The sequence below is a fragment of the Limulus polyphemus genome, unplaced genomic scaffold, assembly GCF_000517525.1.
Source record: "Limulus polyphemus unplaced genomic scaffold, Limulus_polyphemus-2.1.2 Scaffold2605, whole genome shotgun sequence".
In the NCBI taxonomy this organism is placed as follows: Eukaryota; Metazoa; Arthropoda; class Merostomata; order Xiphosura; family Limulidae; genus Limulus; species Limulus polyphemus.
Genome location: NW_013668215.1, coordinates 32,450 through 56,186, shown reverse-complemented (window position 1 = coordinate 56,186; position 23,737 = coordinate 32,450). Strand labels below are relative to the sequence as shown.

At 33.0% G+C, this 23,737-nt stretch overlaps 1 protein-coding gene across 1 annotated transcript in view; it reads left to right on the top strand.

Annotated features, from left to right (window-relative positions):
- LOC106467414 (prickle-like protein 3) overlaps window positions 1-23,737 on the top strand; it is a 150,975-nt gene that overhangs the window by 96,591 nt on the left and 30,647 nt on the right. The window contains exons 3-5 of the mRNA XM_013927762.2: window positions 1,056-1,236; window positions 8,829-9,062; window positions 11,410-11,625. Of these exons, the coding sequence (XP_013783216.1) occupies window positions 1,056-1,236; window positions 8,829-9,062; window positions 11,410-11,625 (631 nt within the window). The remainder of the gene's footprint in view (window positions 1-1,055; window positions 1,237-8,828; window positions 9,063-11,409; window positions 11,626-23,737) is intronic.

The window sequence follows — 23,737 nt, the reverse complement described above, 5'->3', positions numbered from 1 at the left end:
GGTTTTACAAGTTAAGAGAGCAGTATAGTGACTTGTACAGAAAGCTGGTTTTACACGTTAAGCGATCTGTATAGTGACTTGTACAGTAAGCTGGTTTTACACGTTAAGCGATCTATATAGCTACTTCTACAATAAGCTGGTATTACACGCTAATTAAGCGAGCTGTATAGCTACTTCTACAATAAGCTGGTATTACACGCTATTTAAGCGATCTGTATAGCGACTTGTACACTAAACTGGTTTTACACTTAAGCGATCTGTATAGCGACTTGTACAGTAAGCTGGTTTTACACGTTAAGCGATCTGTATAGCGACTTGTACAGTAAGCTGGTTTTACACGTTAAGCGAGCTGTATAGTGACTTGTACAGTAAGCTGGTTTTACACGTTAAGCGATCTATATAGTGACTTGTACAGTAAGCTGGTTTTACACGTTAAGCGAGCTGTATAGCGACTTGTACAGTAAGCTGGTTTTACACGTTAAGCGAGCTGTATAGCGACCTGTACAGTAAGCTGGTTTTACACGTTAAGCGATCTGTATAACGACCTATACAGTAAGCTGGTTTTACACGTTAAGCGATCTGTATAACGACCTATACAGTAAGCTGGTGTTACACGATAAAGCGATCTGTATAGCTACTTATACAATAAGCTTGTTTCACGTGTTGGACGATCGTTAAAGTTTGAAAGCAAGCACGCATGTGAACAAAAGAACACTTATTTATTTAATTTATGTCATTGGTTTATTGTATGCTGTTAACACCAGACACCTTATTTTTTTCTTCTAATCCTCTGAGATGCAGGAAGCTTATTACACCATCTCACGAGGACGTTTAATAATATCATATAAAGTGGATGTAAAATTGTTCTCAGAAGCTTTTTTTGTTGTTGTTCTATGATGGAGGGAGGAATTCTGGGACTTTTATTATCATTACTGTCTTGTACCACGACTTTGTAACAGTGGAGTCATGATAAACTTTTTAATCAAAGTTCATAACTTGTCAACGTATGAAAACTTTCCATAGCAGTACACGATACATTTTATTTCTTTTAACAGGAAAGTGTGTAACAACTGTAAATGTCCTCGTGAAGCCCACGATGTTTACCACGAGGAGTTCGTTAATGTTCGAGATCGAATCGGCATCAAGTCGGCACCTGACCCAACTAAAAATATATCCAAGGAAAAAACGCTACAGGAGGGTTATTCGTGGTGTCCCCCGGGGCTGTCAAGAGACAAGGTACAAACACACTTTCACTTTCAAGAAAAATATTAACCATAGGCATAATCACATTGGGAGGAAATAAATGGGATATATCATACAACACTAGTTACAGAATACTTTATCAAGTGTTATAGATAAAATATGCCTAATGTTTATTCAGACAAACTCGCCTGTAGTAACTTTAAAAAAAAAAAAAAACATTAGTGCAGTGACTTTAAAAATAACCATATAAGATGGTTTAAGATGTTGACTTTATTGGTTTTATAAGAACATTTAGTGAAAACTTTGAAGAATATTTACCTAAACGACTTCAGATAAGTATCTTGAAAATAAACATCGATAAATCTTTGTTGTTAGTAAAAAACTGACTAGGGAATTATAAGCTTTAATGTTCTTTCAGTAGAAATCACAGTTACGTAAGCATCAGAGTTTTTTCTCAATACAAAATCACAGTTACATAAAACTTTAGCACTTTATCTCAATAGAAAATTACAGTTATGTGCAGTGATGAAAGACAGTACGGTCCAGTACGGCGTACAGGTAAGAATTTTAGTGCCAGTATGCAGTACCATTCAAATAATTTTATCAAGGTCATTTTATGTTTCAGTTTATCATAATGTTTTTTACCGATGCCATGTTATATTGTTGTAAAAAATATACTGTCCTTCATGTGGGAAGCATGCATCTGAGTTAAGTACTATATACTGTCCTTCATGTGGGAAGCATGCATCTGAGTTAAGTACTATATACTGTCCTTCATGTGGGAAGCGTGCATCTGAGTTAAGTACTATATACTGTCCTTCATGTGGGAAGCGTGCATCAGAGTTAAGTACTATATATACTGTCCTTCACGTGGGAAGCATGCATCTGAGTTAAGTACTATATACTGTCCTTCATGTGGGAAGCATGCATCTGAGTTAAGTACTGTATACTGTCCTTCATGTGGTAAGCATGCATCTGAGTTTAGTACTGTATACTGTCCTTCATGTGGGAAGCATGCATCCGAGTTAAGTACTGTATACTGTCCTTCATGTGGGAAGCGTGCATCTGAGTTAAGTACTGTATACTGTCCTTCATGTGGGAAGCATGCATCTGAGTTAAGTACTATATACTGTCCTTCATGTGGGAAGCGTACATCTGAGTTAAGTACTGTATACTGTCCTTCATGTGGGAAGCATGCATCCTAGTTAAGTACTATTTTTGATTCCATTCTAACCTAAAATTGTTTTCCAATAATAATAATAAAAACTTTTCCCTATTAACTTTAGTAGCTGTTAGTATTAAAATGTGGATATTCAAATATTGACGTTTCGGGTCTGCATAAATTAGCATTATTGCTTTCTATTAAACGTGGATGTCTGGGCTGTGGGGGGGGGGACACCACTACTATAGTGGTAAGAAATTAAAGTTACTTTCACCACTGAAAATTAGATTACGTAATCCTTAGTTTTTTTTCTCATTAGTAATTCGCTGTTACATAAGCTTCTAAATTTTCTTTCAGTAAAAAAAAAAATCCAATTACATAAGCAGAAAAGGCTAGTAATACCAAAGCTATAAAAACAGTGAAATGATGAGCTTAACAAATATATAGCAATTATTATTAGAAATGGAAGATAAAATATCCAAAAAAATGGAAAATATTTAATTCATTGTGAAATAGGCAGGAAATAAGAATTGTGGAGTTCAAGAAAACTTGAAATTGGTGTAGATCAGAAATTCAAGATATCAAACAAAAAATCTTGTCTAGGTCTTAAAATCATGGAGAAACTGGAAAATAAAATGAGAAATAATATTTTATAAAGGAAGTTTACCTTAAAGGAAGACATTTATGGAATCCCATCTTCCAAAATCACCTATTATTCAAAAAATAAATAACCATCAATTGCCTTTTCTTACTCTAACCAGAAGAAATGTAATTCTATAAAACGATTAACATTTGTAAGATAAAATAAATAAATATTAATTTGAATCTTTCCCTCACCTTTCTCAGAACAAAAAAAAATGTTGTGTTTTGAACTAAGTAAAGAAGCTTTCATATTACCAAAATAAGGACTAAAGACAATAATTTTAATATTAGTAATAAAATGTCTTTCATATGCACTACAGAAATCAAATAAACACAATAATTATTATTAAGGACATGACTGATGTTTTGGTGAAAGTTGTTTTGGGAATGGAAACTGTGAAATCTGTTAACTTGCATTTGATATGAGAGAAATAAATAAAAAATGTAACAGAAACAAATATCCTCTTGTTATAATTGATATATATTATTATTCAATATTTTGTATGTTAGTTGTGTGATTTTTAATTTACTTAATTAATTTTCAAATAAACACATAAACTAGCCCTTAAATAATTGAAAATTTGATTGGTATTCATATATGTCATGTCATATTTTGGTATTTAAATATTTTATTGTTTTTGTTATCCTTGAGTTAACTTGTGAGGGGTAAAAAATATCAAAAGTTAAAAGGAGTTAAACATGAAGATATGTACATAAATTGTGGGTAAAATAAAACATTTTGAAATATATTCGAATAATTGTAGTGGTTTAAATGATAAACTAAAAAGAAAAAGTAGATTAGATTATATAAGAGAAAACCATCAGACTTATTGTTTGGAGTATGTTCATTTTCCCAATAATTTTGAATCAGTAATAAAAGCTGCATGAGGATCCAAATGGGTTACAAACGTTGTTAAGGATAGAATCAGATATTTTTTCATAGAAAGTTTGAACTTCAAATTTAAATACTTAACAAGGATTTAAAGGGTTATATTATTGTAGCTGATATATATAAAGAATATTTGTCATTAGTAAATATTTATTTATGAGTCAATAGAGTTATATACAGAAGGGGTATCTCTATCTGAATAACCCAAATGTTGGAAAAACATATTATAGTTAATGCAAATATAGTCTTTCTGTTAAAAGCTAAGGGATCTTCATCCAAAAGTATTTTGTGTGTGTGTGTGTGTGTGTTACATAACATAAAAGTGAACCACTTTAAATAAGCACCAATAGTGTACTAAGGGGGGTGGGCCACCCAGGGGGACAACCAGGAAGGGGGTGCAATTAGGAGAGTTGAAATACCAGTACAAGTCTTCAAACCAAATGAAAAAATTGCCAAAGTAAGAAAAAAAAAATTTAAATGCTCAAACTATTACAACAGCTTAATGTTAATTTCCACTATAATTTTTATTTTTATTGGCAATACAAACTTTACAACGAAAAATTAAATATTTTATAAAAATTATCTCGAAAAGTGAACCTTTGTTGACCTTTTAGTCATCAGTTTGTTGAGCATAGCCAGCCAGGTGCAACTGACATTCCAAGTCTAGTCCACTTGACACTCTGACTCTATGTACTTGAGGTATGTTTCATTAAATAATTATGATAAAGCATAAAGTGCTGGTGTTTATAACAATATCATGGTACTTATATGAGTGTCCAGTAATTTTTGACAATGTGGTATGTGATGTTTAAATGTTTATAAATGCATCATTGTGATGTTATAGAAACTCGTGTTCATGAATGGTGGTTCCTGTGACTACTGGTGATCAGTAAAAAGACACAGGAAAGTCACACTTTGCACTAAACTTTAGACTTGACTTTTTCCCACAACCATTACTACTGAAGTAACGATGTTTTGTATGACTGAGTGAGTTTTTATGATGACTATGTGGTGATATTACGATGGTGGGGTTGATATGACTGCATGATTTTTTAATGCCACTACATAGTGATGTTAAGACAGAGAAGGTGATGATGTGGCTGCATGGAGATACGTTAATACTTACATGTTTAATATAGTACACACTGTTTGAGATTTCCATCAACAACTACAGAACTATTCTATATTGAATTAGTACTAATGGTTATTGGCTTAGTTAAGTCATCATAGTTTCAACAATTTTACATTGTCAATGTAGTATCATTGTATATTTAATATGTTGTTTATGGTTATTAAGCACATTTAGATTTTGATATATCAAGCATGTTTAAGTTTTGTGAAGGATGTAACTATAGCATGGTCTTTTGCTTATTAATCATCAATTATTTTTAAATATGCTACTAGCATAAGTTAGAGACTACAATATTTTGTTTGCAACTTATAAGAAATGAATAATAGAAAAGAGAAAGAGTTAGAAAAACAACTCTAGAATGACTCCTGAATACAAAATTCATAATGCAAGATATGGAATGTAACAAAACATTGTTTATTTCGAAAATATTATAAAGGAAAAAAAATAACTGTAATAATGATTAGGTCTAAACAAAAATCTATTGAAGAAGATGAAAGGTTTGCAGCACAATGTACAAACTTGAAAATAAAATAATGACAGAGTAATGAATGGAAGAGTAAAAATAATTTATAAAATATTGTCATAAACATTTTAGTAACTTGTATAAAACAGAAGATAATATTTTATAAAATATGAATTCGTACAAAACTAAAAGTTTTTAAAACTTTCATCTATAAATAGAGATGAGTTAGGAGAAATGATAAATTCCCAAGAACTGATGGCATTAAAGTTTAAGTTTTATTATTGTTATTATGTTTTTTTAGATTCAAGTGAATGATAAATATAAAACTAGAAAAGTATCAGTAATATGAATAGAAGGTATTATAATTGTCATTCCAAAGTAAGATACATTAAGCCATGTTTTACCAAACTGGAAAACAATTACTTTACTAATATAAACTAATTTCAGAATGTATAGCAGAAAGAATAAAACTGCATTACCTTTGTTAGTAAACAATGGTCAAAAACGCCCTGTAAAAAGTAGATTTTTCAAACGAAAATATTAGAACAGTTTATAATGTTATAAACTTTATTAAGAAAGTCTATGTCATACGAGTTTTACTATTATTACACTTTGAAAGTGTCTTTGGAACGTTTTCATGGACTTACTTAAATAAAGCTATAAATATATTCAATTTTGGAAACTTTATTAAACAAAAGATAAATGTGCTTTGTAAAGATATTATATCTACAATTATTCATAATGCCTACCAAGTGGACTTTTTTTCTGGTAATTAAGGAAATTAAGAGATTTTGTAGGAATGATAGCACTCTTTCCCTCTATTTACAAGTTATAAGTTAGTAGGAACCCATATTTATCTTGACATTTTCTCCAAGAAAAAGAACACATTAGCTCTGACTATTTACTCAGTTATCAATTCAAAAGAAATAGTTTAAATGTTTTGACTTTTTCTTACTAGAAACAATAAAATAGAGTTCTCTCTTATAGGTATTTTAACAGAATTTTTCACTGTTCTTAGGGAAAATGCTTTGTTTTTTTTTATATGGGATTTTATGTAAAGAGTGTTATTCAGGAAGAATTCAAATATACATGAATTAAAAATATTAATTCATTTTTGTTATTTTTCAATATGCACATGATACAATATTTTTTGAGATGGGACTGAAATGTCATTAAAAGATTCATTAAATATATTAAAAGGTTTGGAAATTGGTCAGGTTTAAATTAAATTTAGAAATAAAAAAACAATTTATGTCAAAAAATATATATTTTTTTTATTTTAAATAATTGGAAACAGTTAAAATGCATAGAATTTTTCCAGTATTTAGGCATATAATTTCTATTAGATTTAAATATATATATTTTTCCAGTATTTAGGCATATAATTTCTATTAGATTTAAATATAATTAGTGATATCAATTATGACCTCAAAATAAATGAAGTCTTGAAAGTAAAAAATGATTGAAGGATTGGACTTTATCTTCAGTAATGTCAAATCAGATAGAATAATTAAAGTCGTATGGGATTTTTGGATATGCGAACCCATTGTTACAAAAATAAAAAATTGCGCCCCGCTTTTTAGGACCTTGGGTGAATTATAATGGTGACATTCCAGTCCCACTATTCGCTCAGACAAGCGTAGCCCAACAAAAGTTAATTGTGGATGCTGTTGAGAAGCTATATTTTCTGTAGCTATCAGTTCAAAATTTGGGACAGCTAGCAGAGACAGCCCTTGAGTAACTTTGCACGAATATCTGAAAACAAACAAATAAAAAATATGAGAAGTGGATTTCAAAAGGGTAAAACTGAAATCTTTTATAAAAGATATAAAATTACTTGGATTCTTAGATTACTTAAAATGAATAACAGTATAACAAATTTCGGTAGTAAAAAGAAAGAAACATTGGATTTATTTCTTTGTAGTTAAGCAGAAAGCTATCTGTGCTGTGCCCACCTCGGGCATCGAAACCCGGTTTTTAGCGTTATAAGCTGAGCCACTGGGTGCAACATTGAAAATAAACTTAAAATATTTTTTTGAAATATGTTGTACTAGTTTTAGTGATTTTTTTCTCAAGTGTTGAAGATTAAGAAATAAATAATTCTATGAAAAAAACCACATTAAGACAGTCTCAAAGGAAGGAGAAAAAAAAATCCAAGCTTTTAGTTCTTGAATGAAAAATTGAATATTTTTTTGTACGTGACTTAATCTCAGATAAAGAATTATTTTATAATGATGATGAATTTATAAATACATATAAATGTAAACTTTATATGATTAATTACTGGAGCATACAGAACATACTTAAGAAACATGTAAATGTAATATGTAAAACAGAATGATAAATAAAATCAAACTTTGTGCTAAACACAATAAATGTTATTTCAAAACGAATGAAAAGATGTAAAATATTTATAATATTGTTTTTATACAGGAGATTTTATTTTCGTAAAATTTTGAGGAATCCTGTGACTTTCGTTGTTCACTGGGTGTTTTACTGGAGGCTGAAATTTAATAATTTATTTAACGTTGCTAAACATTTTACCAGTTATTGACGTGTTTGTGTTTTAATGTATCAGAGAATAAAGTCACTAGATATTCGACATTTTAAGAGTTTCGAGTTTGTTTATTTATTTTTTTTTATTTAACAGACAGCCAAATTCCGCATACCATGTTAGCGTTTCTCCAGTGAACTTATAATTTTCAATACAACGACTGCATGACATGCACGTGACACGTGAAGGAATTTGCTCAATCGCACTGTTTAGCTATCTTTCTAAAGATTATTGAGAATATCTGTCATGCCTTCAAATGCAACGATATTAATTTAATTTTGGAAAAAGGTTCGGAAAATACATTATCTTCAAAGTAAAAATACCTGACATATTTTATTTAAAAAATGGATTTATTCGTGATACTATGTTTTGATTCCTGTAATGATCAGCGTTCTGAGGTAAAATGTGTTCAAATAAAAACTTTAAAAACCACGTTAAAAGCTGATAAAACTGTAAAATATCACTTGGCATAGAAAGTGTTATCATTCAAATCATGGACATCTTTTTCTCCGACTAAATATTAAACGTGTGACAGTTTTACCTAAATCTATTTCGTCATGTACACACAAACATATATCGTCGAACTGATGGATGGTCATAATTAAGGTTTATTACAATATGTGTTAATTATCAATGCGTATTCAAAACGTTTTGTTAAAATTAGTTGTTTTTTAATCAACGCAATCTGAATTTTGTCTTTTTTGCTAAGATTTTAAGTGCATGTCTGGTGGTCATTGGTCATCGTTTTCTTTTTGTTTTGTTTTTTACACATCTAACCACTAGGTGGAGGAATATTTTGCCCAACTTCCTAATCACAAAGTACCCCGACTTGGTACTCCAGGGGAAAAATACAGAGACAAGCAGTTGATGCTGCAACTTCCCAAGCAGGACTTAGCTCTAGCCTATTGCAAGTTCCTGGAACGAGAGTACTACCAGAACTTCGAGGATTTCGTGAACGCCAGAAATGAGATTGCACTGGACATCGGTTACGTTCGTGAAACGTTGGATCAAACATTAGTAAGTTCTCGAGTAGTAGATGCGGTCTCAGGGTGTTTCGTTAAAAAATTTCGGGAGAAACAGGTGTGGTTATTTTATTTAAATGTATAGAGAAAACAGATAGAATTTACAGTATTTTGTTAAAGTATTTGGAGAAGCAAATAGCTATATACAACCCATAAATTTATCGTTTCAAGTTATAATTTTTTTTCATATTTGTTTGATTACAGGTTATTTTACCTTTTTTTTATTTACTGTCTTGTTCCTATGCGATTGTAGGTCACTATTTAATATTATCGTGTTTTATACCATGACTCTACACCCGGCACTAATACTACCTAGTGCGTGTACGATATTGATAAGAGTAAGTACAAAATTAGGCATATGATATCATGAACATAGTTCTAAGTGTCTTTTTTTTTCTTTTTTTTAGTCGAAGTTTAAATTTTTTGTCGTGGCTCTTATCATCTCTTTGCTTGAAAACCGCTATGCTAAATTCTCCCACAAGTGTTGATTTATTGGTTATTGGTGTTTTCCAAAAGGTTGTATTAAGATGTTAAAGTATGCACTTAAGGTCTTAGTAAATTGGTGTCAACAAATTAAAAACGAAGTTGTTGATATATTAGTTGGGATGTTACTCCAGCGGACAGCATGTTGATTCAATTAATGCACTTTCGTTGTTTCAAACTTCGCTAGTGGTTTGCAGCTATCACCACGGTGTATGTGAAGTAGAGTACCAAATTAAGTAGGATCAGCTGCCAGCTGTACAGCTCCCGGACTGCTAATTAACAGTGATTGATTTGCTTGAATCTTCAGTTAACTATTTCTTTATTTCTACACGGATTCAGCCATTTTGTTTTTTAATTCTGCTTATTGTTTTCTAATTAGCTATTGTCCTAACAGCCACTGCAGGCTTTGCATGTTTTTATTTTTTTACATCAGTTTATTAGTTTTCAGTATGCTTTTCTTTTTTTCTTTATAAGATTCTTCTATCAAATGCTTCCCTCTCCCCTTTCTTAAGAGTAACTGAATCCTTCACGTTTTTTGTGTTGTTTTCTAAAGTGTGTGTCCATCAATGCTGTATTATTACAGCTTTACAAATAAGTAATTTTTATTGACCTTTAAAACAAAAAAAAGAAGTACAGAGCAGTTAATCAGTGAAACACTCTAATTCTTATATTACTATGTAGAACAGTTCCATTCAACCCCTTTAATTCTTATAACACTAAGTGTTTCTTTCTTTCTTTTTTTTTTTGCCGAAGAGTAGGGGTCAGCATTTCAGGGAGATTTATCTTGTTTAAATTTCGTACATTACTAAGTTCCATTCAACCCCTCTAATTCTTATAATACTGTGTATAACAGTTCCATTAATCACCAAACATGCTCGCCCTTTCAGCCGTGAAGGCGTTATATAATGTGACTGTCAATCCCACTATTCTTTGGTAAAAGAGTAGCCCAAGAGTTGGCGGTGGGTGGTGATGACTAGCTGCCTTCCCTCTAGTCTTGCACTGCTAAATTAGGGACGGCTAGCGCAGATAGCACTCGTGTAGCTCTGCGTGAAATTCATAACAAACAAAGCATTAAATGATGACAATAGTATTTACAACTTATAAAATAATATTGAGCATTTGCTACTCTTTGAAGCAAAGTTCTCGAGCACTTCTTGAGTTGTTACGATGAAATTCTAGATCAAGTATTTGAATTTTCCGGGGGGTAAAGTCCAATGCCCCATCCAGCCGCTGAACACGTCCATTTGTTACATAATCTGACACTGTTAGGCCTACTCGAAGCTAGTCAAGAGAAGGTAAGAATAACGATTACAAATGTTTGAGAGAAAATACTACTTTAAGCTTTAATTGACTCGGGGTATATATATATATTTCACTGTTTTTATACGCTCTTTTCTCTTTCAAATGTTCAGCTGATACGATATTTCATTCTAACTTTGTATAAAACCCTTATCAAGCGAATTTCTGTCATTTGAAATACAGTTTGCTACGCTCAACTGTTATTCAATCTCCAGTTGTAAAAAAAAAAGGATTTCGTTTTTAAATTATTTTTATATTTACAGTTTTCTCCGTGTTTTTTGTAAGAATGTGTTTTATCATTTCAATCCTTTAGTAACTTGTCAGACTTGTTTCGTTCTAAGTAATAAAACGTTTGATGCGTCTTTTTCCCCCTCCAGAGGACTCAGCGGCAAGTCTGAGGGCTTTTAATGCAAAGCACAAGTAAATCATTGTGTGTAGCTTTACGCTTAACAACAAACAAATGATACGCCTCCTGGCGAAATTTCTGTTTATTAAAATGTGAATTAAATTAAATTCAAAACTTTGAACTGGATAATATGACCTTCCTTATCTTGCTTCAGGAGTGCTACAAGTGTCATGGTGTCTTGCCTCAAGGAGACATAGCTGTAATAGCCCCGAAGTTTGGAGAAAGCGTAGCCTGGCACCCGGCTTGTTTTGTGTGTACTAGCTGTGACGAACTGTTGGTGGATCTCACCTACTGTGTTTGGGAGTCCAAACCTTATTGTGAACGAGATTACGCCGAACTACTAAAATCACGGTGCGCAGCCTGTGATGAGGTAAGGTTGATGAGATATAACACAATCAGAGATCCTCTTGTTCTAAAAGGTCAGCTAAAAATTATTTCACGTCTCATAATTTTCATGTAAATACTAAATTACATCGTGGAGTAATTCCTGCATATACACTGAAAAGTAAATGCTCAATGTAATTAATCAATTTTTATCTCTCTATTTACTTGTTTGTTCTGTCTCTCTGTTGGTATCTTTTTATTTTCTACTACTACCTAACATTTTTTATCATCTGCCAATTGAATGTTGTAATTATAGAAATTACTGACAGAAGTTGGAGTAATTTTTAATAATTTTGGTCAGACATTTTTATGCAGTACTCACGAGTCTAATAATTTAGATAAAAAAATAAATATAAAATACACGCTATAACTTTTTGCACCAACATATAGAGACAAATTTTTATCTTTATGCATATATTGTTAATTAATTCAAATGTATTGAAATTATAAAATATGACAAATGATAATTATTATTCACCTTGTTTCTATTGCTGCTTGTAGATCACGTTTTTAAGACTCTATCATGCTTGTGCTGCCACCTAGTGGTATTTATAACTAGCAGCAGTAATATTTTTTGCTGCAATTTAAAACTGTGTGTTCTAAATATCTATATGTTTCTAATACAGAATAAAAGCAATTTGTTTATATAATACTCTTTCTCCTAACATTTAGCTATGTGAAGCTATTCAGTATATTTCACCAGACCTAACTACGACGTTAATGGGTTTCTTATACAGAACGAAATAAAATACAGTTGTTTATGGACAAGAAATAGGTGCTGTTTCTCAGTTTAAGGCTATTTTAAGGTTAGCAGTAGTTGCCAGATTGTCCTGCTATAAATCTCTATAAAGTCAGTATAATATGTGGGATGTTACTTTACGGAATTCTAGCAATGAAGTAATTTACGTTATCAGAATTTCGAAGGCTGCAATACAAGGTAAGGGGTAAAAATGATGTTCTAAAATAATTAAAAGCCACGAATAAACACGATATAAAGAAAAAATGCAAGTTTATTTTAAAAGCTCGCTGTTTATTGGTATTTAAGATACAGTCAATGGTTTCGAAACTCTTTTAAATACTTTGGAGCATCGGCTTGATTACCTTCAGTCCCTTATCAGGATAGCATTTGGATTTTTGTTATATTTGAAAGTGTATTTAATTTTCAGCCAATTGTCTCTTCATGAAACATATAGTTAACTAAATCTTTGTTGTGTTCGTGAACAAAATAAAAAAATATTATATTTCATATTTGCTGTTTATTGTCGGATCAGTCGTCTAGTTTTCCAGGTCGAATTGTTCTTGTCGGATCAGTCGTCTAGTTTTTCAGGTCGAATTGTTTTTGTCGGATCAGTCGTCTAGTTTTTCAGGTCGAATTGTTCTTGTCGGATCAGTCGTCTAGTTTTCAGGTCGAATTGTTTTTGTCGGATCAGTCGTCTAGTTTTCCAGGTCGAATTGTTTTTGTCGGATCAGTCGTCTAGTTTTCCAGGTCGAATTGTTTTTGTCGGATCAGTCGTCTAGTTTCCTGGTTTTCCGGCCATTCATATTTTCATTCCAGTAAATGTGAATTCATTGTATCCAGAAAATTAATATACATAAACAACTATTTTGATAAATAAAGACAAACTCGATCACTCCAGTTACTTATTTGAGTTAGAAAAAATATTTTTTTCTCAAGTACCCGTAAATTTACGTGTGTGAGGTGGCAGCACTGCTGCGTAAGTTTCAAAGGGCAACTCCGCAGAGAAAACAAACTCCGGTTTGTTTTTGACAAAGTAACAATATTATATTTCTGTCATCCGTATTTTTATATCGCTTGTTAGAGAAGTTTACAACAGCTGTAAGGACTACTGAAACCAACAACTCAAAAAAAAACTTAACCCCCAATTATGGTTTAACTAATTAGAATCATGATAATTGTTGTACATTCAGGATATCCGCTCTTATGGGTTACGCTCTCTGGTATTCTTGTTGTGGAGAGCATTGTCGTAGTTAACTATTTCATTCAGGATAATGTAGCTCTTACTACAAATCAAATCACAAAAAGGTAAAATAAGTAGCGTCCAAAACTCTTGAACAACTTATATTTGAAATCCTGCATCTGCCAGGAAGAGCTACAATAATGTAATTAAAAAAGATTGGACAATGGATATTTACAGTTAGTTCAAAATGGAAATATATATACGATACAGATGAACAATTCTTCTTTACGTTAAGAAACGATTACCACGGTTCACGTTTTCCTTCATAAAAATGTTTGTTTAAAGTGACCAATCCAACATAAGATTTGAGTTCATTTGAAATGTTTAAAATATATCTTCGGTTGTGAAGAAATAGCTACTATTTAAGGGCGGATTATTTAGTCAATAATATACATTTCAAAAGGTAAACATTTTGGAACATACCCTAATTAAACTCGCTCTTCACCACCGTAAACCGTGAAAATATAAGAAGCATAAAGACGTAGAGATAGATGGTTTGTGGAACAATAACGCACGTAGTAGACAACAGGATTAAAACACACGCTAAGGTTACTAAAGTCTTCGAATATAGAGTGCCGTTATTGGTTGGTCACAGGTGATTTACATGTCATCGTTTAATTAATTAATCTTTTAAAAGCTACAAACTTTGGTCTGCCAGAGTCAAGCGATAGTAACGAATTTGTTCCTGTCTTTTGATTGTCTGTCTTTGTCATGTCTAAGTGATAGTTAAAATATTGAAAAATATAAGTGTACTCTTGTTCTTGGACAGTCAGCTCCAAACTTCTGATCGCTTGCTCAAGTTTGGCGATATTAATAAATTCCGTGTTCCTGTCCCTTGACAGTTAAAAACTATAAATTCCTGTCTGCCACGACTCTAACATACCAGAATGTAAATCTGAGTTGCGTGTACCAATACCACAAAAACGCAATGCGCAGTTTGGTGATATTAATAAATTCCGTGTTCCTGTCCCTTGACAGTTAAAAACTATAAATTTGCGCATTGCGTTTTTGTGGTATTGGTACACGCAACTCAGATTTACATTCTGGTATGTTAGAGTCGTGGCAGACAGGCATTGGAGTCATCGGCGCACTCTAGAACTGTCAAATCTTACTATTCGATTAAAGTAGCCCAGGAGTTGGCGGTGAGTGCTGCTGACTAGTTGTATTTTCTATCAGTTACAAATTAGGGATGGCTAGCGGAGATAGCTCTATACGCTAAATTCAACAAACAGTCAGAGTTTAGTGATTGTATATAAAAAAGAAAAAAAGTGTATGTGTGTTCATGTCGTTTAACTGCTGTAAGCCACAAACCTCTGTTTATTAGGATTTAGTATTAGTAAGAAAAGAAACTGAATGTGTTTCTGTCATTTGACTGTCGTAATGTTAAAACAATCATCTCTTTATATAATAGTGAATTACTTGTATATATATTCCTGTTCCTTGTCTTGGTTGTACAGGGGAGCAACGCCTTTTCAGAATAAACATCTGATATCGTGATGTTGAACACGTCATTAATAATGAAAAATTGCACGGGAGAGTAATGATCGATATGTGATGTAAGTCACGTGATATCGCTTTGTAGCTAGCATTTGAGTGTGATATTCGTAGTAATAAGCACGTGCCACTTTGTACTTGCACGTTTTGGTGGACAAAAGAAACAAACAGGAATCGGCTTTCTATATGATATAACCATCTGCTTCTGAGTTTTATTAATTCTTTACAAAACTTACCTTTACACTTCTTCACAACTTCGTTATAAGTAAGACATTTTTTCCAAGGAATTTAGAATAAACGTGTAGTATCTGTTGCTGTTTTTTTATCTTAGCGTACTAGCCACGTGTTAGGGAAATATATATTTAGAAAGAGTTGTATATGTGCTACACACGTGTGAAAAAAAGAGTATCTAAGTACCATTTTCAGGGTATAATATCAACTCGAACTTCCGGATAGTTTTAAAGCAACTTTTGATGAATTAAATACAATTTGAGAAATTGTTCTGTTTAGAATATTATAAATGCAACTTTAGAAAAACGCCATTTATGAAAAAAAGATAAGCACAGCTTCTTGACCCTCCCAAAAAAACAACAATAACAACAAAAAACAAAGAAAACGAAATTTTATCTTGTTGAAGCTAATTCTCTGCAACATTATATGATCGGTAAAATTGAAGTTGTAGTAACTTCCTGAATTTTTATTCTACTTTAATGACCAATTCTAAACTCTTACAACACCAGTTACATGTTAGCGTTGAATTCAACGGCATTGTCCTTAATCTTATTCAGGGCTAGACGACTTTCAATTATATATGCTTGCAGTCGGTGAGTATTCAACAATGAAATAACCAGCTCAAAAACGCTGTGTGCGTATTCGACAATACAACAAAAAGGCTGTGTGTGTGTGTGAATTCAACAATAAAAGAACCAGTTCACAAACGCTGTGTGCGTATTCAACAATACAACACAGACTGTACACAGCGTATTCAACAATACAACACAGATTGTACACAGCGTATTCAACAATACAACAGAGACTGTGTGTATGTATTTAATTCAAAAGTAAAACAACAAACTCGTAAGGGGTACATGTATGTATTCAACAGCAATACAATCAGCTCTCAACAGCTTTATATGAATTTTAAAGTAATAATTCATAAATTACACTTCTCAGCTTTCTAAACAAGCAATATCGAATAATGATGTATAATATCTTGTTTCAATTATCAAAATCATAGTACCCCCTTAAAACTTGCCTCAATTATCAAAATCACAGTACCCCCCTTAAAACTTGCCTCAATTATCAAAATCAAAGTACCGCCTTAAAACTTTTCTCAATTATCAAAATCAAAGTACCGCCTTAAAACTTTTCTCAATTATCAAAATCAAAGTACCGCCTTAAAACTTGCCTCAATTATCAAAATCACAGTACCCCTTAAAACTTTTCTCAATTATCAAAATCATAGTGCCGCCTTAAAACTTGCCTCAATTATTAAAATCATAGTGCCGCCTTAAAACTTGCCTCAATTATCAAAATCACAGTACCCCCTTAAAACTTGCCTCAATTATCAAAATCACAGTACCGCTTTAAAACTTGCCTCAATTATCAAAATCATAGTACCGCATTAAAACTTGCCTCAATTATCAAAATCACAGTACCCCCTTAAAAACTTGCCTCAATTATCAAAATCATAGTACCGCATTAACACTTGCGTCTATTATAAGAATCAAGTCAATGTGCTCGGTACACCTCTCATGCTGCTCGATTCGTTTGGCATCAAGCATGTGGATTCATTCTAAGCACAAAGAAACTGGACAAACAAGTTCCACTGTTCAACGTTCGCCGGTTGATCAGCGATAAGCTTGAAACCTTCTAACGCTAGAATTCGGAGTTCGATCCATGCGGTGAACATAGTGCAAACAACAATTTGTGTTGCTTTGCGATAAAATAAAACAAACAAATTCACTGTGCACAGCACATCTGTAATGAAAACCATGTGATCATTTTGAGTGTCATGTCACTGTCTGATCGTCTCAAGACTTCTAGCTCAACTAGTGACACTAATAACTTGTGACAGTTAAGCTGAAAGGACAGTTTTCTGGATCGTAAGAAAAATTTGCTAGAAATATTGTTAATTTGTAGTGCAATAGAATGTTAACAGACAAAATAGGATAAATTAAGCTCAATTGTGATTAAATAGTTATATATATATATATATATATATTTGCTATATGTTAATTATTGCCTGTGCTATTATATAGGAATGATGCAAACACTATCCCTAATATCTTGTTTGCATTGATTTTGGAGGATTGATATTAGCCATCCCTACATGTACTTCCCCTTTTTGAAAAGTTTTTCTTTACTTGTTTTCTTCAATGCAGTGTTTCAAGAAACGTAGGAAGGTTTTATTTATAACCAACTTCTAAATACAATGAGGTTCCAGCTGTAATATTTACTGTTTATCCATTATTGGCTGGAAATTCTTGTTTCACCCTGTACTTTAGCTTTTTAAAGGAATATCACATTTTTGAAAGAAAGCTAACTTCAAGGGGTAATGATAACATCGTTTACACTAGAATTATGATTTTGTTTTAATTACTACTAGTTATTAATGATACTTATAAAAGTGAATGTCAATTCAGTAAAATTGATTGATACCATTGTTTTGGTTTTTGAGTTATTATGTAATAAAAAAGAAGCAGAATAAAGAAGAACGAGAAATTCAAACTTTTTGCTATAATATTTACAGACATTCCAAGAACTTGTGGCTCAGTCATTACATAGATATTGTTATAAAAGGAAAAAACTGTATAGTATTGTATAGTTCTGATGACCTATTGAGATATTTAAAATACCATTTTGATTAACAATCCTAGCCATACCTACATAAGCAGTGCTACTGCCTGCCTGATTCACATGAAAATACAAACGACCACCTTTGTTATAATATAGTAATATTCTATTCAGAAACATATAAACCTTACTACACTTATAGGCACTCAAACAATACTGTCTCGGTCCGTAAAGGTTATTAACGTGACTAATTACGTTAAATGCCTAAGGAACACTTCAACTTTAGAGAAGATTGTTTGTCGTCCATGGTCTTGATATTTTTTTGCAAGGAACTACCTAATATCTGTATATGGAGTTGGAAATGTCCAAGACATTTTAGTATTCTTAGTTGAACATATGAATACCTTGAACTCTCGAAAGCATAATATTTTCTAGAAAATATCGTGCTTAGAACATGTTTAGTTTTAGGTTTAAAATTCAACAGTGTTATGTTTTTGTTCTATGATAATATTGTAAACTAGATTATCACTAACCGTCTAGAAAAACAGAAGCTATGGAAGTGCTGCCCACCCCCCGTCCCCTAATGAAGTATTTGGCCTGAGCCTTTTTATCAATACTGCATCCGTCCAGAATTTGTAGATGGAACGAGTTAACAATTTAAGAGTTTGTACATAATAACCATTTAACTTGTGACCGAAGAATATTTCATAGACAAAACATGCACACGTTTTCAATTCAAGTGTAAAAACAAAACCAAATGTCAATGCGGCTTACGTTGAAACTTGTGGAAATATCAGAGCTTGTGTTAACCAACGTGAAATTTTATCTCGCTGTTTAGTCTTTTTACACCGTACTGTATACATACAGGTAAAACCTTAATGGGAACCAAACATGTGAAGAACTTAGCTCGTGTGTTCCTTGAAACCTTTAAATAATTTTTTGTTTCTTTGAAAAAAAATGTATTTCATTTTATTGTAGTATACACCAAGTAAGAAATTTGTTGAAGACATAATTTTAAATAAAATTCAAATCGTTTTATTATTGCTAGGCTAAGCCATTTGCTTGAGTAAAGGTAAATCGTTTTATTTAGAGAAACACGTACTAAGAAATATTTATCCAGCTGAAAGTCTAGATGAGTAAGTTTGGTTCAAATGGCTGGTATCCATCAATACCGGATCTCATCCATCATGAGCTCTCTCTAACAGAGCTGCCACTCTCTGCACTGATGGCCCAATCATGATCTAAATGTCAAACGTTCAGTCCTTGGAAGCCACGCCTACTTGCCCATTACGACAGTAATTGTTGGCTACCCAGTATAAACAAATTACTACCAGACTTTAGAGTAGTTTTCGAACTGACCGATGATGTGGCCATACTGTATGTATATTATTAGTTTTCTAAACGTATTCACTAATGGTTATGAGATAGTTTTACCACAAACTTTACTCCACCAGCACTCATAAGTACTTGAATTTTATACGAAAAAAATAGGTATCTTCTTCACAACAAAATATAAACAAAAAACCTCGCTTGGCATTTAAAATTCGATTAAGTGACGTTTATCAGTTGAATAAACTCAATATCGTATGTTTTTATATATATTCTTTGTAACCTTTCTTTTACTTGATAGTTTTCACCCACAGCAGTGACAGAAGATAGGAACGTATTTTCAACTTACATTTTATGTTGTTCACTGATGTTTGAGGTTCTCTATTACTAACTTATCCTACCCTTACTTGCCAGTTTAAAGTGACAGCAGACAGGAACAATTCCTCAACTGATGCTTGACGTTCTTTGTAAGCTTCCCTCCCTCCCACTTGACATTATACGGAGTTGAGGAATTGTTCCTTTCTGTTATGGCCGTATAATGTCAAGTGGGAGGGAGGGAAGCTTACAAAGAACCTCAAGCATCAGTTGAGGAATTGTTCCTTTCTGTTATGGATACTCTCATTTAGCAGTTTATGGCCAAAGTAGAAAGGAACAGTTTCCAGACTGATGCTTGAGTTTCCCTATAACTTTATCTCTTTTTTTTATCAGAGTCAGTCATGTCTTCTAAATCTCCTACATACTAACAGGAGAACCTAACCTTTAGCTTCAAGTCAGTAGGTCCCATAAACAATCTAAGACATAAGAGCGCAATCTTCAGCATCGAATCAGTTCCTTTAACAATGTAATTCAGTCGGTGGCCTAGACAACCATTTAACATTGCCTGGGCACCAATAGGGCATGCACCCATTGTAGACAGAACTTTGGTCTAGTCCTTTTGTATGTATATATGTATGCAAAAATAACAATGTTTAATGTTCTTTAATTGCTTTGTATGCAATTTCATCAAAACAAAACTATATTTAAACAACCAGCTAGAATAACCGTTTTACACACAGTAAGCACTTAACATTATGAACTAAATGATGAACTTAATTAAGAACTAACGCGTGATTCCCTCTCTCCACACTTCGCGCTTAGTTATTGCGCTTCAGTTTTTTTGTTTTTTTAAGGGTGAAGAATTTATTATTCCCCATTCAGACATTGGCCAGGCAAGTGACCAGCCGGGCCCGGCCCTAGCTACACCACTGAATTCGGTAACAACGTAGGACATTAAACCCCAGCTTTAGCCTGGAGTCATTTCCTCAACATTGTAATTGGACCACAATTTATGACATTACAATCCAGCCTTCCGCCACCTCCTAAGTATAATATTTCGTTTCAACTGTCCATTTGTGTGATGAACCTTTGGAAGCTTCTAAAATTCCAAAATATGGTAATAAAGTGATTGAGACAATATGTTCTAGATCTCGAGCGCAAGAGCGCAGTAGGAAATCCTTACGTAGCCTAATTGCTGAAAAAAAAACCTAGAACAAGAAGAAATCCTCAAAAGCCACGGCACTTGAAATTCTTTTAGGCAGGATTAGCATAAATTAATCTATGATACCGCATTTTTTCCTTTTTATTAGCTACTAGACCACCCGTGACCCGTTGGGTCACCCACTATTTAGAGGTTATGAAGAATTCAAGCTAATTTCAATATTGCACCGAAATGAAGGGTTATTTTAAGATAATTGAATTAAATATTTCAACCCATTCCTGTTATTCATAATTCAAGAAAATATATTTGATTGTTGATCGGGAGTAAAAGGAAAGATCGTTTCATTTATCAAAAAACTGAAGTCGTAGTTTTCGGGTATTGTGATGAATTAGTACATTATGTTGTAGTCTTTCCTCTTAAACCTTCCACAAATAAGGAACGGTAACACTTTATTTTTTCTTAGAAATACCTACCATAACCAATGCACATTATTGAGAAATTCTTCAAGATCTTGTTTTTGTCATCTTATGCCTTTTAATCAAGATGGGAACATTGACAGGGAAATAGATTTGAACGGAGAAGTTTCGTAAAGAGCGCGAACGGTAGTGTGATGTAAAATTACTTATGCTAGAAATTTTCATAAAAGTGACCCGAAAAACAGCGCTAACTCGGTAACCCGTGGCCCAATTTTAGCGATAACTTGTTTTATTCTGTTTCTATTCTCATTTCACTACAAATATGGCGCTATAGTCTCAAAGTTTTAGTAGTATATATATATTTTTGTGCGCCAACAATATCAAACGTGGGACGTGCGTATACCCGATTTGATTTTATTACTCATCATGATCTTTACCAGCTTACCCCTTAAATTGAAATTCTTTTAAACAGGATTAGAATAAATTAATCTATAAAACCGTTGGCGTGGTCAAATATAACAATCCAAAAAGTTTGACCTTCTGAATCCAAAACTGTAATTAGATCTCAAATCGGCCAAGAGACGACGGAGCTACGAGCTAAAAGTTTGTACTTGAAAAACAAGAGAGAATCCTCAATAGCCGTGGCTGTAATTATATTCCAAATCAGTCAAGAGATGGAGCTATGAGCTTAAAGTTTGTACTTGAAAATAAATTCAGAGCCACTCTATGAGCCACTATGCCGCGGCAAAAAAAAAGGGGAAAGAAATGTTTTCATAGGAGAGAAAAACGCATACAAAAATAATTATAGAAAAAGAATTACGTGAAGCAATTTTACCCTGCTACGTGCCATACACGTGAAAGTAGGTGGTTACCCTGCTACTTGCCATACACCTGAAAGTAGGTGGTTACCAAGCTGAAGTTCTACGATGTGGCTCGATCTTAAAGTAAAAACTGGCTAAACTATGAAGATTAGGCGTCGGTCTGAAGACAGTCTGCCTCCACAAAACCCACATGTAACCTCGAAGCTGTCGTTTTCCATAGGTTGGTTACTGAAAAGAAGGAATCACTTGAGTGACGTATTTTCTTATTTATCAACTTATATCTTTTTTTGCTGGACATAAAGCAGAATCATGTAGTAACTTGGGCTAATTCTGATCATTGGTTATAATAATTTTATTATTTTAAAATAAATCGAAGCTTCGCTCGGTCTTCTAATCTTATAGTAACGGATATCTGAACAACTGATCAGTTTTACGTTTCTCTACAGTCTACAATATACTCGTATCTATGCATCTATCTTTAAATGTACATTAATAGAGAGAAAGACTGAGATTTTTTAAGTTATAAATTTAATAAGTTATTCTGGCACTAACAAACATTAAACATTTTTGCAACTGATATATAAAAAAAAAAGAATTTAGAAATCCATTGTCGTATGATATCGTGAATCAAACATTTCACAAACGATGTCACTTTGGTTTCTGAGTAAATGAAACGTTTGGCTAATCACTTCGTTTCGGTACTTGTACAAATAAACTGACATCTGTGTGACTAAACACACACCTGCAGTACTGACAAAAAAAAGCAATTATTTACAGAATGAACTAAATCAGCGCTGTTTGTAACAAGTAATTTAGCATCAGAAATACCATACTTATTCGGTTAATTGTTTATAAGCTTCATTGTTATTGGGAAGTTTCACTTTGAGTACGTACAGGTAGCTTTCGAGTAGCTTGACGTGAAAATTAAAAAAACAAACACTTTGTGTTCATATGTTTCTGCCCCCCAGTGGCACAGCGGCATGTCTGCGAACTTGCAACGCTATAATCCGGGATTCGATACCCGTGGTGGGCAGAGCACAGATAGCCCATTGTGTAGCTTTGTGCTTAATTACAAACAAACAAACCCGCCCCCCCCCCCCAGTGGCACGGTGGTATGTCTGCGGACTTACAACGCTAGAATCTTGGTTACGATACCCGTGGTGGGCAGAGCACAGATAGTCCATTGTGTAGCTTTGTGCTTATTACAAACAAACATATGTTTCTATTCTCTCCTGATCGTGTATTTAGATAAAAAGATGGAACATCCTGTAATTAAAGACTATAGATGTCAATAGCGTGCAACCAAACCTCAAAAGGAGTGGATATCGAAATGAGAACTTTAGACAAATCACTTCTCTGTTTTGTAAATTTATTTAATTGTAATCTTTTTGTAGATCAGAAAGAACGAAAAAAGATATTATATGCTTAATAACAAACAACAATAATCCAGAGCTAGTATTAAACCAGTTTTGTGAGCTAAGATCATGCTAGTAATTTAGCTCTTCCACTGTCTTCCGTCACCGGACATTTCACCCTTTCAGCTGTGGGGACGTTATAAGTAACGGTTAACCCCACTATTCGTTGGTAAAAGAGTAGCCCAAGAGTTGGCGGTGTATGGTGTTGACTAGCTGCCCTCCCTCTAGTCTATTACTGCTAAGTTAGGGACAACTAGCGTAGATAGCCCTAGAGTAGTTTTGCGTGAAATTCAAACCAAACTTTCAATGCCATGGGCATATATATATGAGTACCTGATGATGACAAAACCTTGTCGAAACGTTGTACATTT